The 21,067-nt window shown below is 37.9% G+C and overlaps 1 protein-coding gene across 1 annotated transcript in view; it reads left to right on the top strand.

Moving 5' to 3' along the window:
• Positions 1-20,581, top strand: part of LOC122813872 (zinc finger protein 26-like) — a 369,001-nt gene extending 348,420 nt beyond the window's left edge. Inside the window, exon 7 of the mRNA XM_044086412.1 lies at positions 18,701-20,581. Within this exon, the coding sequence (XP_043942347.1) occupies positions 18,701-20,148 (1,448 nt within the window). The 3' untranslated portion in view covers positions 20,149-20,581. The remainder of the gene's footprint in view (positions 1-18,700) is intronic.
• The last annotated feature ends 486 nt before the right edge of the window (positions 20,582-21,067 follow it).

Genomic DNA, 21,067 nt, shown 5'->3' with positions numbered 1-21,067 from the left:
AAGCTGGATATACAGACAAGAGCACGCACATCTTTTGGATCCACCATTCTCAGGAATATCTTTCCTTGATTCCACCTAGGTGTTTTGGTTGCTTAGGAATCTGTCTGAAAGTCTGAATCAGATGAAAACGGACATTAGATATGAAAGCTATGTATTTACCATAACGCTAGAGCCTTGTATTGTTTTCATCTGATTCAACATCCCTCCTACCATCCCCTAGTCTGAATTCTCTTTTAGATCACAGTCAAGCAGCTGAACCTGACCAAGGGGCCTTGTCTCTCGACAGCCTTTCCCTGTTTTTTGTCATGTTTTCATCATTATCCACCATTATGTCAAGCAGGGCTCCATAGGTTGCTTTTTTAGGGTGATGTATTTTAACTATAACTGGCAAGTTTGATCTGAGGTATTTTGAAGAACTGAGGGAATTATGGGTAGGAGAAGAGTCAGAGCCCTGGATCCAAGCTTCTGAATCTAACATTATGATAAGTACATACCTTTCATTTTTCTCCAGTCAATCAGCCAGTGATGTAAAGGGATTATAACCCATCCTAAGCACTAAGCCTTTAAAAGCAGGAGTAGAAAACTGAGTTCTAGAAAACTGAGAAGAGGACACAGACACAGAGACAGTAAGCTAAACCACTACAACACAGGCATGTGTTATCCTAAATTAGAGCAGCCAAATACGAAAAGGATGGTTATGTTCTGTAATAAAAGGGCATGTTGTATGTTGAATATTTCTGGAATATTATCTGCAAGTAACAAAAGTGAACATCCTGGAAATTGGGAGACATTACTTGTGTGTCCTTGCAGGACAGCAAAGGTAAGGAGTCCTCTTTTGAGAATATAACTATAAAGTTTCACACAGGCAGCTAAGATAGGATCACTTGGTTTATGGGACTCAGTGCCCATATTGTAAGTGCATGCTATGGCATGTGTTTACGCTGACACTGGGGAATCTCCCGATGATTTTCTAGTGCAAACTATTGATTATTTACAGTCATGATTGTGCATCTATCTGCTCATGAAAGCTCAATATTTGAAATTGTATTACAGAGCATTCACAGGGGCTGCAAGGTACTGTAGTGAGGTTCCAATGACCATAGTAATTAGGGAGCATTCACAGGGGCTACAAGATACTGTAGTGAGGTTCCAATGACCATACTCATTAGGGAGCATTCACAGGGGCTACAGGTACTGTAGTGAGGTTCCAATAACCATACTCATTAGGGAGCATTCACAGGGGCTACAGGTACTGTAGTGAGGTTCCAATGACCATACTCATTAAGGAACATTCACAGTGGCTACAGGTACTGTAGTGAGGTTCCAATAACCATACTCATTAGGGAACATTCACTGGGGCTACAAGGTACTGTAGTGAGGTTCCGATAATAATACTCATTTGGGAGCATTCACAGGGGCTACAGGTACTGTAGTGAGGTTCCAATGACCATACTCATTAGGGAGCATTCACTGGGGCTACAGGTACTGTAGTGAGGTCAATAACCATACTCATTAGGGAGCATTCACAGGGGCTATAGGTGCTTTAGAGAAGTTCCAATTACCACATTCACACTGTAGACGGGAGTAACTGAGTTCAGAGATGAATTTGTAGACAAGAAAAATTTACAATATCAAAAGTCAGTGGAATTGTGGTTTCTGAGCTACAGTACTCGTAAGAATAAGGTGCAATGACTGCAAAGCTGGGAAGAATAACCCAAACATAAATCTGCAGGCTCTTTGTATAACAGAGAGGGCTACAGTGCTCCAAGTTATGTCCCTAAAGCTGATCACTAAGAACTATTGGAGTAATAGTTCTCCTTGGGGATCCTTCAAATAAAAGAATTAGCAATAGCTGATCTGAAGGGATATTTTAATGCTACACAGCTAAGGATCATATAAACAAGCTGAAGGTTATAATTCAAAGTGGAAAGAGATAATGATGATGAAGCAGAGGATGAAGCTCAAGAAATAAGGAGAGAGAGTGGGGTTTTGAATGGATCCTTAATGAAAATTACAACCATACAGATTATTACATTCACAAAGGAGCCAACATGAGAATGGAGAAAGGCTATTTTGTTGATAGGAATGACTTGGATGTAGGGGTACAGAAAAATAGGCAAGACGGGGGTAGAGTTTACTAGGGAAAAGTGTCAAAGGAACCAAGGTATTAGCAGCAAATAACCAGAGGGGGAAAGTTAGTGAAATGGGATGACGGCCAGGAAAACACATGGACTGCAGGCTACAAATTGCCTTCCCTACCAGGGAATGATGAGTATAAGGAAAGAGAAAGATCTAGGAGAATTTGTACTGAACGACTTTATTAGCTGAGTCTAGAACAGAAGCTACTGTTAAAAAAGTGATAGTTAGGCAGGAGTATAAATATTGCATGGTAACTATAAGAATCGTGGAAAAGCAGTTTAAGAGAGAACAATGGCAAGACATGGCTCCCAAGTATTCAACAAAGTCCAGAAGGTGTAGGATTTTTTTTCTAGGAAATGTTTGCATGGTATTTTTATACCCCAAACAGACTTCAAAGAAGTTTTCCTTAGGTTGACAGCAAATGTTGGAGGCATGATGGGGAAGACAGAGGTAAGCGGCAGCATATGTTTGGGGAGTGCAATGAGTTGGCAGATCTTAAAAATTCCTTCGAGTATTCGGTCAGAATGTGAGCAAATGGCTGTAACTAACGAAATTGTTCTTCTGAGCTGGGAAACAGGATCTGAATTACCTAGACATAAAAAGGCCTTGTTAAGTTAATTCCTTTGACTGCCAAAAAAAAAAAAAAAACAATTACTAGAAAAAAGGAAATCAAAGTCTAATTCAATTGTATTTTGAAGTATTGAACATTAGAGATAAAACAGCTGTAAAAAAATATTCTTCGAAAAAGGGAAGGAGCAACTTACATAGAAACCAATGGAAATTTTAGGAACAATACATGCAGAATAATTTTCTGGAGGAGAAGTGAGGTTTAATGGAAGGCAGGAATTGAGCAATTTATGTTATATTGCACTGCTAATTATAAAGCAAAGGAAAGATATAATGTATGTAAATGAAAAAATGTTTTTTTTTATTTTGTGTTAATGTATGTTTGACTCTAAATAATGATTTAATATTGGGAGAGTGTAACTATGTAAAGCAAAGCAAACTAAAGTTGCATTTGAGGCAGAAAAACATATAAATGTCACAGCTGATTAGTGAAGGAAATGATCTGTGTTCTTTTGCTCACTAAATGGAGCTCCCACATCAACCAAACTTAATGATTTTACTGAGTTCTTCATGTGAGTCTACACTAGGTCCACTTAAACAGTAAAACATCTACAATGTGATTCTCCACTTGTCCTGTAAATGGTCTCAGAGCAGAGTTCAGACTGCCATGTTTTCCTAAATTAAAAGCCAAGCTGTGAGTCTGTTTACACAAGTGAATCATTTGGCATCAAACCTTTTCACTCACTTTACAAAGCTGACTACTGTTTATCTCAGCTGCAGTAGTAAGGCAGTTACTTAAATCCCACACCATGTGACACGGTACATTTGCAATTTAGTAACCAGGAAACTCCACACTAGCTTAAATAACAATAAAATAAATGGACGCTGACTGTTAAACAGCAGTCTTCCTTACTTAAAACAGTACAAACTAAAACTGTTTTGTTCATCTCCACATGAACAGTATCAGAATAGTGTTAAAAGTTAACCCCCTTTTTATATAACCAATCACATGCATTCAAGATCAAACCTACCAATGAAAGAATAAGCTCATAAATATTAATGTATATTGCTCGTTCCAAAACTCCATTTTAAGTATACACAAAGGCCCTTAAATATTGAACCATCCCTAAATGTTTCTTTTAGCTTTTTTTTTAAATGATAAATCTCAAAGTACACCAACTACTACACAATAGCTGTAAAGCATAGAATATTTCTCACTGCTGCTTTTGTGTTTATGTTCTCATTATGTCTGTTTTTTCATTCAACTTTTTCCCTTTCTGATTAGCAACCAATAACGTGTTTCTCATTTTTTGCTCCATTGTTTGGGATGCAAATGTTGTGATTATTGCTACTTTTATTTTCATAAGATCTTTGCCTTTGTATTTCATTTGTTAATGGCTAACAATCTCTTTCTTTGCCTTGGTGCCCAGGTCGTGGTTGAAGTGGATCCATGGACCAGGCCACTCAATCAGTTAGTAAATCAGTAAATAAGTAAACTGAGACCTTGCTATCCAGTAGGTCTAAAATCTATTCATTGTCCAGGCAGTATTAGCTGCATTGAGACCCAAAACTGAGCAGAGTTCTTAACCCATGAAGTTTAGTTTATATCCTGTTTAAAATGTTGTAGTTCTCCAAAGCTGCCTACAGAAATGCACCTGGTGCAGTACTAATAACTTCAACACTAAAATCAGTAAAGATGGTATAGCTGAACGTGCTTGCCTAAAAGAAAACTATTTAGGTGTATGAAATAAAGGTTTAAATCATAAAATGACACAGCTGTGTACAAACCAAATCTCTAGGGAAGTGGGAGACAGTTTTCAAAGTTGGACCTCTACATGTCTATTCTCCAGGAATGAATGCTTAATAAAATGTTCATATGGTGCAATAGTAAAGACCTCAGAGTTAAGATCATTAAAAGTAACATTCTTTTTCTTCTTCTTTCATCTCGCCACAGCGGATCACCTGTCTGCTCATGATTGGCAGTGGAGTTTTACGGTGTTGAGTTGCCAGCCCAGCGCCCAACCTTCCATGGAAGGCAAACAGAAGCATGCACTCACGCCTAGGGCCAATTTGGAGTGTCCAATCCACCTACAGCACATCTTTGGGATGTGGGAGGAAAAGTAACATTGTGAAATGTAATAAAAAGCACACATTGTTTATTGGGATAACAAAGCAATCACATTGTAAAATAATGGCAACCAACATTAATATTTTAGTCACACCCATATCAACGCTGTTCAGTCTCCGCATCCATACAGGTTTTGTACTAAAGCAAATTGAGAACAGCTACAGTGATTCCCCTGCATAAGGGAGGATCCTCCACAGACCCAGGCAATTACAGACCCATAATTCTGAGCAGCTTAACATGCAAAGCCATAGAAAGACATATCATGGAATTAATCAAACAGGATGTAGGGAACCTCCAAACACTAGTCACAACTCAGTCTAGATTCATCAAGGGCAGGTCGTGATTACTCAGCCTGGTGAGTTTTTTTGGAAACATCACCAAAGCAATGGATGAAGGCAAAAAATGGTACAGACTGCCTACCCAGACACAATTTCCCACTCAGACATAGTAGAAAACTACATAAACTGGGAATAAACCACTGTGTTAACCACTGGATTAACAACTGGTTCAGAAATAGGATGTAGATAATTAAAATAGGGGATGTTACCCCCACAAAGAGGCCAGTCATCAGTGAAGTCCCCCAGGGCTCTGTGCTGGGACCTCTCCTCTTTGGCATCTGCTATTCTGAAGTAAAAGCAATACCAAAGGAATCTGGCTGAGTAAGTTTGCAGAGGACTGCAAGCTAGGAGCAGTCATTGAATCCCCAATTGACTTGGCCATCTTGCAGGAAGGTTCGTCTGTACTAAATGAATGGTATCAAAATCATGGTCTGATACTAAATGCCAAAAAAAGATGTATTATTGTATCCCTTGGGAAGTCATCCACCCCAAGGAGCTACCACACTGACAGTATGCCCTCTAAGAATTCGCCCATTTGTTTAGGATTTGGGATCTTATGTGGTCCGTGACCTAACATTTGACAAATGTGTTCATTGTTGTAAGAAATCCCTTATGTATTGCACAGCGTATAAGCAAAGGGATTGTCTGAGAGCTAGGGATGTCATTGTCCCCTTTTTCTCAGCCCTCATTAGGCTAATCATTGATTATAAAAAAGTCATAAAGTTCAGGTGTGGTCCCCAAATGGCATACAACTCACTTATAAAACTCCAAACGAAAATCCAGCATCCAAAGTTGATCAAAAACAAGTTTATTCAGTAGGCTTCTTCAGACTTTACAAAAGTAACTGCAAAACAGGTTTAAAAGTCTTAGGAGCTCTAGTAATTGCCAATCAATGCTAGTTAGCATCATGAATATATCAACTGAAGTGATTGTTAAAGTTCACATAAAGATACATCCATATTAATTTATATAAATGTAACTGTCCATAGGACAAAAATTATTTAAACAATGTTAAAATCTCATAAACGAACATGGTTAAACCAGCATTAAAGCCATAAATGATAATAAAACAAGTTAAACCCACAGTCATAAATACATAGGGTTATAACAACCCTCCCATGATAACTAACTCATTCTGGCAGACATCTGTTCCCCAAGATTTAAAAGTAAATAAACAAAAACAGAAATTCAGATGCTTGTGTATTAAAACACGAAAATGTTAACAGTTAAAATACATCGAGTTGACAGCCTTAAAAGGCTTCAGAATGAACCAACTCAGATAAGCAACTACACAAATCAGTGAACATACTTACCAAGTAAAGAAATAAGTGTGTCAAACCAGTGTCTATAATCCATAAGGTGTACAAACCATTCCTACAACTAGTGCTTGGCATGGTATGATACAAAACGCTTTCTGTTTCAAAATATACATAAGGTCAGGAAAAAACCTGCAAAGCCAGTAGCGTTTGAAGATGGCAGTATAACCTAAACATTATATTCAAATAGATGAGATCTCACAACTCATCAAGTGCAATACAAAAAGATTTATAAATGCATACCAAAAACTGTGTGTCAGAGAAATGTACTACAACAAGCCCCATAACTTAACAGGAGGTAGCCTAGTATCTAAGCAAATATAAAAAGGACTTCAAATGTCAACATATCAAATGGACACCATTTGTAGAACACCTACTTCTAGCTAAGGTATCTTCAACTTGTGTTAGATGAATGAGTTATAATACAGACATGATGGAACACCATACCTTGCAGCAGTGAATAGTCTACACTTGGACATAACTAAACTACATGACGGGCACCTGTAAGAGATGTCAAATGAATGTATATAGATGCTGAGGAGGGAACAAATGTCCCAATATCTTAAACATAATAATGGATAAAAGAATGGGAAAAGGAGGAAAGCAAGGTAATGAAAAGAAGTGGAAGGAAGGGGTTGAGAGAGGTAAGAAATGGAAAGAAAAAAAGGGAAAGTAAAATTAAACAAATACATGTGACTATCCTAAAAGAAACAAATATAAATGGAACAGTGGGTTATTTCGGTCTGCATGGCCTTCTCTTTTTTAAAATGGGTCTAATCTGGACCTTATCATTCAATCCAGGTGCCCTATCGGCTCTGCACCTAATTAATCCATTTAAGCTCATTCTCTAAAGTGAGGTTGACTATATCACCTCCTCTTACATTATTGGACAGAGTTTGAAGGACACAAAAAACAAATTGATGTTTTACTTTCCCCTTTTATGTCTTTACTTCTTCTCCTTCCTCCCTTCCCTCCCTTTTCTTTCCATTTTCTTACCTCTTCTCAACCCCCTTTCCCTTCCTTTCCTCCCTCTTTTCCCCTTTTTTTCTTCCTTCCACTTCTTTTCATTACCTTTCTTTCCTGCTTTCCTCCCTTTTCCCATTCTTTTCATCCATTATTATGTTTAAGATCTTGGGACATTTGTTCCCTCCTCAGCATCTATATCCATTCATTTGACATCTCTTACAGGTGCCCGTCATGTAGACGTCCTGGGATATATGTTTAGTTATGTCCAAGTGTAGACTATTCACTGCTGCAAGGTATGGTGTTCCATCATGTCCCTGTATTATAACTCATTCATCTAACACAAGTTGAAGATACCTTAGCTTGTAGTATAGAAGTAGGTGTTCTACAAATGGTGTCCATTTGATATGTTGACATTTGAAGTCCTTTTTATATTTAACCGTTTAGATACTAGGCTACCTCCTGTTAAGTTATGGGGCTTGTTGTAGTACATTTCTCTCTGACACACAGTTTTTGGTATGCATTTATAAATCTTTTGTATTGCACTTGATGAGTTGTGAGATCTCAAAATGTCTGGCTCAATTTATTATTTTTGAATATAATAGCCCTTATGTTATATGGATATATTTTATAATTTAAATGTTTAGGTTATACTGCCATCTATCGACGATCTTCAAACGCTACTGGCTTTGCAGGTTTTTTCCCTGACCTTAGCGGTGTATATTTTGAAACAGAAAGCGCTTTGTATCATACCATGCCAAGCACTAGTTGTAGGAATGGTTTGTACACCTTATGGATTATAGACACTGGTTTGACACACTTATTTCTCTTACTTGGTAAGTGTTTTGTGTTACGGGTATGTTCACCGTATGGATTTGTGTTGTATCTGAGTTGGTTCATTCTGAAGCCTTTAAGGCTGTCAACTCGATGTATTTTAACTGTTAACATTTTCGTTTTTATCTGAATTTCTGTTTTTGTCTTATATGTCAGATGCTCTGTTGTTTATTTACTTTTTAAATCTTGGGGAACTTGATCGCAGATGTCTGCCAGAATGAGATTTTAATGTTATTCCGCCCTTAGTTATCATGGGGAGGGTTGTTATAACCCCATGTATTTATGACTGTGGGTTTAACTTGTTTTATTATCATTTATGTGAAGCGCTTGCTTTAATGCTGGTTTAACCATGTTCGTTATGAGATTTAACATTGTTTAAATAATTTTCCTATGGACAGTTACATTTATATAAATTAATATGGATGTATCTTTATGTGAACTTTAACAATCACTTCAGTTGATATATTCATGTGGTGATTTTTAAACCTGTTTTGCAGTTACTTTTGTAAAGTCTGACTGGAATAAACTTGTTTTTGATCAACTTGGATGCTGGATTTTTATAAGTGAGTTGTATGCCATTTGGGGACCACACCTGAACTTTTTTTATCTTGTGTGGGTTCCTAGTAATCATTGATTATAATGACCCTTTTGCCATGTATCTGTCCAGACACATGCAACAACTGGAATGCCCACAGAGATACTTTATTAAAAGAGTACAAAGCCTAAACAACATATCCTGCATGGACCACCTAAAAGCCCTGTCACTATACTCTGTATCCTATGAACAAAAAGTACAATCTCAATGGAACAGAAGGAAAACACGTCTCTTATAAAACCAACAAGTTTATTACAAAATATGTAAATGCTTTCGCAATGTTCACCATTGCTTCATCAGACATAAAAACAATTAAATACAATTCAACTTGTATACACAAATAAAATTCAAAACAGCCAATTAAGTTGCATAAAATTCCCTCCAAACCTTGAATAACAGAAAATGGAACAACCCCGTATTAAAAGGTGTATAACACTAAGCGGCTGCATCTAATCTTATTTTCCTAGATTTCAACACTGGTCTAAGGGGGACAGAATCATTTGGCCCCAAACCTCTATGTGCCCCTAATCTTAGGATCCGTTGGAGTTGTACACTCTCAGTCCTTTTAACAAGATCCCCTAGTCTAAAATTTTCAGCCTGTACATGAAGTACTTGGAAATGAAACGCGTTGTTCCCCTGCTAATAATGTATGTTTAGCCAAAGCGCTACACTCTGATCCTCTTCTGGTACAATAGATGTGATCCCTGATTCTCTCCCTTAGGCGATGGTTAGTCTTACCCACTTGAAACAAATGATACAGTGCACTACGTAAACAACATTCATGGTATTGCAATTGGCCATAAATATCAGTTTCCATAGATGGCCTGATCCCGGGTGTTTATAGTACCCTGATTCATCAAGGTAAACAGAGAAAGCACAGTTCCCACATCATCTGGTACCAGTCAATACACCATCAGAGACAACAGGAGCTCTAGGGTAGCACAAATATTGCTTCAAGTTTGTTTTATTCTTGTGAACAAATCTAGGTTGTGGACCTACTAACTCAGAGGTCTTTGCATCTACTAACAATGTATGCCAGTTCTTGCAAATTATACCCTTAATCCTATGGACGTCAGTCATATAGGATAAAATCAGGGGGACCTGCTGGTTCACTTGTACCCCTCATCCCTAGCACACACTTGATCAGAAAAGTAAGGTCTAACTCTTCTAGTTCTCTCTGCTGTCACTTTGGAGTATGCTAAATCTATTTCTTCCTCACTGTAACCCCTCTCTGTGAATTCTGCTTTCAACCTCTCTAAACCATGTACAAAATCCGTCTCATCAAAGGACAGACGGGATATCCGCATGGCTTGCACCTTCACTATGTTAGTGAAGATATGCTGGGGGTGCATACTCTGTCTATGCAGGAATACTGGACAATAGCAATCTTTTCTTTGCAGCTTGGTAGAAATAGATTCACCCTTTTTAAATATAGTAACATCAAGAAAGTCTATACTATGCACAGATTTACTCATAGTATACCGAAGGAAGCTCATTGGTATTATTTTAATAATGATGGAACTCGAAAAGGACTTGTTCCTCTCTCTCTTCCAGCTAATAAATAGATCATCAACAAAACATCGATAGAATGTGATACGGGGATCATTCAGTCCTATAATATACTGTTGTTCCCACTCCACCATGACTAATTTTGCATAAGAGTTGGCACAACTAGTGCTCATGGCCACTCCTGCTGTCTGCCAATAGTAAGTGTCCTTAAAGACAAAAGTATTGTATTCCAGGACCAGTTCCAGCAGCACACAAAGAAAATCTATTTTTTCTGTTGAGTATTTACCATGTCTAATGTCTCCGCAGTGGTGGTGCTGCGGTAGCGTTGTCGCCTCACAGTAAGACGCTGTCCAGTTCGATTCTCAGCTGGAGCGTCTTCTGCGTGGAGACATGCATGAATGGGCATACCTTCGTTGAAGGTTGTGCATCAGGGCTGGTAACTCGGCACGTAAAAATCAACTACCAATCATTAGCGGACCGGAGTTCCGCTATGGCGACCCCTAACCGGGAAAAGCCGAAAGACACACACACAACATTTACCATGTCTAATCAGGTTAGTTCTAACCATATTAATCCCAATCTGGTTAGGAATGCAAGTGAAAAAGGACACCACATCAAATGTTACTAGTATGTCAGCCTGAGGGTCCCATCATAGCACTGTACAGATCAAGTAAAAAATGTTCAGTGTCTTTTATCACCATAGGATAGTCATTCAAAACCTCTTTGAGTTGGCCATCTAAATATACAGAGATGGACTCAGTCAACCCACTCCTGCCACTATTGGTCTAAAAGTGGGATTAGTAGGATTTTTATGTATCTTCAGGGGCCGTGCAATTGTGGAATCAAAGGTGCCTTGACTCTGGAAAATTTAAACAACTCTCTGGTAATAAGATTCATACACATACTTTCATGCATGGTAATAAAAATGTGTCTCTTCACACCAATTTCAGGTTGAACAATGCGATAAACTAGTGGATCTGCTAACATATTGCACATTCCTTCATAACAAAATCTGGCATCTAACAACTAAATGTACACCCTTATCAGAGGGACGAATAACAATATCAGTGTTATTTTGTAAGTCATGTAGCACTTGTTGTTCTGCTGTGGACAGATTCCTATTTAAATTATTGCAGTTTCCATACATAAAACTATTATAAATGTCATTTTCGCATGCTTGCAGAAAAACTTCCACATTATGCGGCAAAGAAGGCACAAAGACACTAGTCTTTCTGAAATGCGGCCTTTCTGTACAATCACTACTGCCATACAACAGTTTAAGTATAACATTATGAGTAAACAAGTGTATTTCAGTCAATAAATCACTAATGTCTGTTCTAGCAGATGGAGTAAAACCTAAGCCTTTTGTCAGGAGTGAGTACTCAGCTTGTTTAAGCACATACCTTGAGATATTCCAAACTAAACCTCGAGTTTGAGACCCCACATCTTCTTCAGAGTTCGGATTTGGTTGCTGACCTGTGGTTCCTTTCATTTCTATCCTCCCCATTGTAACTCCTGGTCGAGCGATCTTCTCGGGTTGCAAAATGGTTGCAGTAGGATGGGAAAAACCTGTTCCTTCTGGGTTGTGAGGATCTCACATCATACTACTGGCCCTGCAACAGACGGTACGCAGATGAATCAGAAGCAACTTGAAGAGAAGGATCCACCAATGGCATGAAATAAGTAGAAGTAATGGGCTCAGGTGAGAGAGGATTCCCTAGTGCTGGCTGATTGGTTGTAGGTGCATCTGGAGTCTGGTTATATGGCTGAATTTGCAGTTTCCATTCAGGTCTTTCTTACCTTTCGCGAGCTCTGGGCCAAGTGAATATGTTGGTTAGAGAAATCATGCACATCCCGTGCCAATTTATTTTTCTTTTGTTGTAGCAACTTTTTCTCATAACCCATAACCCTCTCTATAAGTTCATTCAGATAAAGATCAGCAGACTCCTCCCCTACTAAATTGAACAACTCACGCTGTTGCTGTTCAGTCTTGTCACATATCTCCAATTCTAATGGTTGAAAGAAATGAATGAGCAGTTTAATATACACTCTACTAGTTTCTAAATTTATTTTTTGCCACTGGGCTAGGAGATGGGGGTAAATTTCCCCATACATGGGCATATTTAGTACATGAAGGCTCCTGGGCACAACATTTAGAGTAATATAGGCTTCCAATTGGTAATTTTGACACTGACGCCTTTTAAATCAATAATCTTTATCCTGCAGACTGTTAAGAGGTGACCTGTGTGTGGCATACAAGGAATCCTCTGACCCATTACTGATAGCTATACTGCCCATCAAGTTAAATGGCATCACAAATACTGTGTCTAGGGAAATAAACCTCTTCTGCAACATCAAAAGAACAGTTTGGAGGGACAGGTATATTTCTCAGAGGATACCACTGCTGTGGAACAGACTCCCCATCCACATAAAACAAAGTTCATTCCTGCACATTTTCAAGTGCAACTTCGATGTATGGTTGGGAAAGAAAAAATTTACCCCAAGACTGCCTCCTGTACTACTGATGGACAGTGGCAGCACCTAAATGCTTTATCCCATGCAATTTATCTATGATATAAGCACAGTTATTCTCTATAGGGCTAATATATAATTTTCAACCAGGGGATGGGTAAGACCAATCTATAACCAAATGGGATAGTTTATTTTGAGTACAAAAAGAGAAATTGGATGGCCTTAAAATGCTCCACAAAGGGCAGCTAGCCTATTACTTACCTGTGAACCTATTAATGATTTAGAGAAGCTGTAGACTCAGTAGTTATCTGTTAAAGTCAAAAAGGTTAACATATACTACATGAAAAGTTTGGAAATTCATTATATATGTCACAAAATAACAAAGTAATTAGTGCAGTACTAATAACTCAGTCATTAATGCCAGTAATGTGCTATTGGGAAACTAGACCAATAACATAATTATTACTGCAGAGTAAAATAAAGATGCCATCATTAAGAATGTAAGAATTATTAAAGTGTGACCAGTTCAAATCGAAGTCTGAAGAGTCCAGTACATGAACATTTAGATAACATGAGTTTAGACAAATTGCAATTAAGGAGAGTGTAGAAATTAAGGCGGTTAGTAAGGGAAAAGGAAATCAAGACTGGTAACACAACTCAAGGCCGCTTTGACGAAAATAATAGCTAAAGATCCTGAGTAGATAATTAAAACGCTTCAGAAATGTTATGTACATGTATATAAAGTTGTGGAATGAGGTTGTCAGGATATAGTACAAGTGGAGATATTTGTGAAAGACAGAGAAGAGCCCCATTTGTTGATGGTCAAAACAGACAGAAAAGTTAATTCTATATTTAATAACATACAGTGTATGTAACTGAAAGTCAGGCTCTTGTAAATATTGTATATAGTTGTTTAAAATGATATTTAAAAATATTATGTAAATGTTATTTTAATTGAAAATAAAAAAAAATTTTGAGGGAAAAAAAGAAAAATGAAAATTGCAATGTGTAATCAATCATCAGGGAAATTATTGAGAATAGATGGCGCTCCTATGGAGGTTATGGACTAGTAAGGGAAGAAATGGATGAAGAATTTGGAGGACATTGTCTTGAAAGGAAGAGAAGTACCAGAATCCTTAAAGAAAAGCAGTAGTAGCAATAGTACTGAAAGAGGAAAAAGACTTCCTAGGATCATATAAAGCAATTTTTACTTTAAATCGTGATTTTTTTTATATATTAGCTAATATAATGACAGAATTCCTACCAAAATTGATAGGCATGGATCAGTGTTGCTTTCTGTGAGTGAGACCGATAAGCTGGAAGTAACTGGAAATAGTTAGCTAAGGAGTCAAGTTACTGCCGTGGGACAGGAATAGACATGAAATCTTGATGAGGCAAGGGTTTCCAGATGGTTACACATCCAAATATTGGGGACAATGGAAACGTGGAGTAATTATATTGGTAGGGAGAAGGGCCACAGTAGAAAAAAAGCGGAATTATTGTAATATTAGATTTGTGGCAGTGACTGGTTATTAATAAGGAGTATTGTTTATTTTAAAATGCATTTTTATTATTCCTAAGATGTAGCGGAAAAGGATTTTCAACCAAATAATACATTTTTAACATTGTATGAAAGTTATGGGTGGTGACCTGAATCTGAGGTTATAACAAGCAAGGGTAGATTTTAAAGGAAAATATATAAAAATATTTGATTTGGAAGATATGTCAGTAGCAGGAAGTCAAATAGAATTTGCATATTATTCCCGATGACACAGTGACAGGCTGGTACAGATTAGATTGATGCAGTATGTCCACAGCAGCATGTTAATTTGACAGAAAGTATTGACACTCGTCCAGTAAATGCATCTGAACATGCATTTCTCAGAATTAGGATACAAATGGATAGTTACAGGGTGATAAAGTAGAGGAGAGACTCTGGCACTTTCTTTTCCTACTTGAAAAGATAAGAATTTAAGAACTCTCTGACAGATCTCAGGCTGTCAGATGGAACAACTCTACCTCCTCCTTCTTATCTACTCCTACCGGCGTTCCTCAGGGATCCATTCTCGGTCCCATACTTTTCAACATCTTCATAAACAACCTTCACACTGCTCTCCCTGACACTGCAGTCATCCAATACGCTGATGACTCTACCTTAGTCTGTGCCGCCCCCAACTTTTCTGAACTTCTCTCTAAAACTCAAACAGCTTTTTCCACTACAGAAAACTGGATGCACCAAAACCATCTCTCCCTCAACTCCAGTAAATCCAAAATACTATTTTTTCTCCCTTCCAAGGCTTCTTCCTTGGACAAAAACACTTTCAACATCCTCAGCCAAACTAACACCCCTATAGAAATGGTCCCCTACGCTAAACTCCTTGGCATAACCATTGACGAACGCCTTAAATTCGACCTCGACATTCAACAAAACATTAAAAAAAGCACCAAAAACTAGGCATGCTCTACAGGAATAATTTATTTCTTTCAAAATCCTCTAGGCAAACCTTAGCTACTTGCTTCCTCCTTCCCTCTAATCTATCTGCCTCCCTCTCTTCTAAACTTGAAGCTTGCTGTAATAAAATCTCTAAATTCGCCACTAAATCCAAAAACTCAACCCACCACTGCCTCTCCCTTCAATCTTTAAACTGGCTAGAACTCCCAAACCACCTTGACTATCTCCAACCAACAACCACTATTCTACCCAGAAAAAAAATGCCCTGCTCTATCCAACATCCTTCCCCCTTACATCCCCAACCGATCTTTAAGATCTGAACACCAAAATCTAATCTCCATCCCTAGACCTAAACATTCCGCTGGCCAACAACTACTATCCTTCTCTCTAGGTAGGAAATGGAACTCTCTCCCTCCTTCTCTTAAAACCATACCTAACTCAGACTGCTTTAAAACCCAACTTTTCTTACACCTATCCTTAAAATGGAAATGTTCTTGTTTTCACCCTATATAATCCCAAGGTTCGTGTTGACTAAGCCCCTATACTCCTGCACCTTTATGCACTCTAATTCTAGCTATGATTTAGCAGGCTCTAACTTCACTGTATGGATGAAAATATTGAAAAGTTAGCAAATCTATATATAAAAAAAAAAATTTCTGTTATTTTTATCTTTTGCTGTTGTCTTTTCTTTAGCATTTGTTGTGTTCTTCTTTGAATTCTTGTTGTGTGTACATTCTATTGTAAATTTGCATTTACAATGTTCTTACTGTGTGTACATTCTATTGTAAATTTGCATTTGCAGTGTCTTACTATGTTTTCTTGCTGTGTGGACTTTCTTTTGTATTCTTCTCATACATTGTATTGGTTGTACTGCCTTTGGAGCTTTTCTCCCCGGGTCTCCACTGAAAATGGGTTCTTCTTGGCCCAGTGGACTTCCCCGGTAATCAAACTGAAATAAATAAATAAATAAATAAATAAAATAAATAAATAAAAACTGCATAACACTTAAAATTCCATAGCTGCTATGATAGATAGAAACTGCACCTGAAGGAATAGCTAGTATTTAGAAGAAACGGAAAATTAATATCAGTAATGTAATAGAAATGAAACATAAGGAAAATATGTGAGAAAGGGAATAAGAATTATCTGGAAGGGCTGGCAAAAGTTAAATTACCACAGAATATAAATTGAAATCTTTTAGAACAGGATGGAGAACATCTGCTGCAATGTGTAGTCTATCCACTGGGAAATCTTAGGGAGCAGATGGCATTCCTATAGAAGTTATAAACTGGGGAGAGAAGAACTGGATAAAGAAGTTGGAAGCCGTTGGTTAAAAATGCCTTGAAAGGGAGAAAAAGTGGTATGATTTCTTAAAGGAAATCTGTGGTGGCAATAGTTCAGAAAGGGGGAAAGGCAACCAAGTCATATAAATCAATTTCTAATTAATATGTACGGATTGTTTGTCTGTATTAGCTAAGAGAATGACAAAAATGCTACCAAGATGTGCAGTTATGGAATAGTGTGGATTTGTTTAAGGGAAACAGGCAAACTGGAACAAATTAAGTAAGGAACCAAGGTAGTTAGTGATAAGATACGTTATGAGAAAAAAAGTAATAACCAGCGGAGTTTAAGGAAGTTTGCGACTTGCAGTATACTGGTTGCCTCCCATGTCACTGATAGATAGCAAACTTTTGATAAAGAAAATATAAGAGTGAAATTAAGTGAAAGACTATCCCTGGCAAAACAGTTGATGTCATCAAAAACGAGGTAGCATGCAAGAAATATAAGATTGTACCTAATTTTAAGAATCTGTCAGAGTTTAGAAGGAATTGTAAAAAAAGAATACACAGGAGATTCATGAAAGAAGAGTGGGAAGAGATTTGTAGGGCACCTAAGTTTGCGACAAAGTCCATATAATTCAGGGTCCTTGCATGGAAAGGTTTGCAGAGGTATTGTAAGACTCTCTAAGTAGTTTTCAGATGATATTCCCAAAGTGGGGAGTAGGTGCTGGACATGTTAAGAGAAATAAAGACTAAACTGGGAACCTGTATTTTGGGAATGTACGGCGCTAATTGATTTTAAAGACTTTTCTCAATGCTTTCATGCAAGTGTTGAGAGAACAAATTGTTGTAACTATGGAGATGTTCATTTTGAGTTGTAGTTTAGGGTTAGGAATTCCAGTACATAGTCAGGCCTTAAGTGTAATGCTATTGACAGACAAAAAATAATAGGAAAATGGGACTCCAAGACTAAACCAACTTTATTTATTTAACATTTGTTACCGGGAAAGTCCAACTTGGAACAAAGCCAATGTAAGGTGGAGGCCGGGGGAGAAACAGTCCAGACACATGTCTTTGTAACATGGGGAGAACCAGAGTACCTGGAGAAAACCCACACGAATGCAGGGAGGACAGTCAGACTCCGCACAGAAGGCACTCCAGCTGAGACTTGAACCAGGGAACCTCTTGTTGTGAGGCAGCAATGCTACCGCTGCACTACTGCGCACTTTAGAGGATGTACTGAACATTGTAAAGGAACTGAGTGAACATAAGATTTAAAGGAGGGAGGAAGTAAAGGGCATACAAATAAATGGCAAACCTAGGAATGAGACAAAGAAAATACTGGTCAAGAAGGTTTGCAATAGAGTAGTGGGAGTTTTGGTTGGTATTGGAAGATATTAAGGTATGTGAACTTTTTACTGTATACGTGAACTCATTGCATGTTAAACTGTGGTGAACCTTGTTCAAAAAAAAAGAAAAGCTCTTATGGTGCAGTACTAGAAAAAAAAAGAATATTTTCATATTTCAAGCTGTGAGATTGTGTGATCTAATGGTCCTTTATAGAAACCAGTAATTTGAAAAAGAATAATTTCTTCAGTAGTTCACTCAATCACAAAGTGGAAAACATAAATGCACACTATTAACTTTGTTTACCTTCACCACAGAAAGCAGTAAAAGGTAACCATTTAGCAGAAAAACAGAACCGTACCAACATCTCCATCTGCAAGAAACTGGAGTAGGCGCTAAGAAGAGTGAGGGGTGAAGGAAGGTAAAAAGAGGATCACAAGGGAGGATTGCAGCACTGTAGCATGCATTTTAGACTAAATCAGGAGAATATATAGTTAACTGAAGTAAACTAAGCCACCTTCTCACAGAGATCAAATTCTGATAAGTTATAGGTCAGAACTGCTCAAACTTATTTTACCAATGGTGTTAAGAACAGAAAAATATTGTTACTGAACAGAAAGGAAATATAAAACATTGTAAATGGCTAAACACTAACTGCTTGATGCTCCATGAAAATATCTGAGATCTTGAATTCTGTGTTGTAATAGTAATAATAATAATAATAATAATAATAATAATAATAATAATAATCTGTTTTTAGGTACTGGAAGCTCAGAGTGCAGTGTGAGCTGTAGGCAGCAGTCATCACTTGAGAGACCCCAGTTACATTACCCAACAGAGAGACTGCAAGTGTGTGATCAGCCTGTGAAGGTCGGTGACCAGTTTCATCTCACTCCTGTACCACAGTTTCAGTTGGGACACTGTAACAGAAACCCTGAATGTGACAAGGGAACACCCCAATTACTTCAGACAGAGAACCTGCAGCAGTGTACTCAGGCTGAAACAGTATACAACAAGTTTCATCGGTCTCCTGTATCATACCTTTACTCAGGAAATAACTGCAACGAGACTTCTGAATGTGACACAGGTCAGATATTTCACAAAGAGAAGAAACTATATAAATGTACTGAATGCAACAAGTCATTTGTTTGTGCCAAAAGTCTCAAAAGCCATCAAGCCCTTCACACAGAAAAGAATGGGATCCATTCCAATCATGGCATTAGAAACCCAAAAGAGTTGGAGAAACTAAATGAAAAGAAATCATTTAAATGTGCTGAATGCAATAAGTCCTTCAGATATCTCTTTAATTTTCAAATACATTTTGCAAGTCACACAGGAGAGAGACTATATAAATGTGCTGAGTGCAGTAAGTCCTTCACAGATCCCAACCACCTTCGTTTGCATCTTGTTTGTCACAATAGGATTAGACCATATAAATGTGCTTACTGCAGTAAGTCCTACAATTTTCACCGGTATCTTCGTGAACATCTTGAAACTCACACAGGGATTAAACCATATAAATGCGCTGAATGTGGTAAGTGTTTTACAATAGAAAGAGACCTGACACGCCATCAGTACTCACACACAGATATTAGACCATTTAAATGTTCTGAATGTGAGAAGTGTTTTAGACAAAAGGTAGAACTAATCCACCATCAGCGCTCCCACACTGGTCTTAAACCATTTAAATGTGCTGAATGTGGCAAGTGTTTTACACAAAAGTCAAGCCTAAAATGCCATCAGTACTCTCATGCAGGGATTAGACCATTTAAATGTACTGAATGTGATAAGAGTTTTACACAAAAGAAGCAACTAAAATACCACCAGAATACTCACACTGGAAATAAACCATACAAATGTGCTGAATGCAGCAGGTCCTTCACATATCCTAGCAACCTTAAATCACATCTTGCAATTCACACAAGAACAATTACAGAAGTTAAGAAAAAAGAAAAAGCATATAGATGTGTTGAATGTGATAAGTGTTTTAGTCGAAACAGAAGTTTAATATGCCACCAGTACTCTCATGCAGGGATTAAACCATATAAATGTGCTGAATGTGAGAAATGTTTTACAAAAAAAGAAAAACTAAAAGACCACCAGAATACTCATCTAGGGAAGAAACCTTATAAGTGTCCTAAATGTGGTAAATGTTTCAACAGTTCTAGTAGTTTTCACCGACACAAGAAAAGCTGTCAAAAGATTTAAATTCAAATGTGTGTTCATTAATACACCAGATTTGCGGAAAACATTATATAGACCAAGAAACTTTGGGCCATTTGGAAAAAGAAACAACTGAGGAAGTACAAAAGTATAAACAAAATTTCAAGATTTTTGAATGGTATAAAAAAGGAATATGGATGTAGAAAAGAAAGAGAGATCAGATATGGTACAATATTTATGCAAGGAGAAAACCAAATTAATCAGCACTATAAAAGCAGCCCCAAATATATTCCAAGAGAAATACAGGCAAAAGCATCCAGATGTGGCAAACTTCACAATACAAAAAATAAGATCACAGTGGGAACGTAGAACAGAAGATTAGGAAAGTAGAAGTTAAAAGTGGAAACTGAAGATGTCCTTCAAGGATGCATCTGCAGTCCTTACAAATGGGTTGTCCTGTCGTCAGGCAGCCCTTCGGTCGGCCGGATTCCAAAGTCTGGGTCTGGCCTCGGCTGGTGTCGCACTTCACCCGACGTCATAGCGGCAGTTCTTCGGGTATAAAGGCATCAGCCGACGCCATTTTCCTCAGTCTTTCTTGCCGCGTGGCGCCCGAAGCAGAAGCTGTTCGCAAGTGCCGGTCGGTCAGAACCAGAGATTACTTCTACAATTACCGAAGACTTCTAAAAAGCTAAGTACCCCGTTAGGGACTCTTTCTTGCCTCAGCCGATGTCAGAAAAAGTGAATAACTGTTTAACTTGTGGGAAACAAATACCTCATAAAGATTTCCACTCTTACTGCTTACCTTGCTTAGGCCCAGACCACGACGTAGCAGCTTGTCTAGCCTGTGCTTCTTTCAACCGACGGACACTTAGACGTCGGTCGGAATTTGCTGAAGAGTTTTTCGCCCGATTTCGCTTACATTATGCCATCGGATACTCCGACTACGCAAATTTCTAAAAAACGC

The sequence above is a fragment of the Protopterus annectens genome, chromosome 10.part0, assembly GCF_019279795.1.
Source record: "Protopterus annectens isolate FY-2018-M chromosome 10.part0, PAN1.0, whole genome shotgun sequence".
NCBI classification, from domain to species: domain Eukaryota; kingdom Metazoa; phylum Chordata; order Ceratodontiformes; family Protopteridae; genus Protopterus; species Protopterus annectens.
This window is presented reverse-complemented; position numbering and strand designations above follow the sequence as displayed.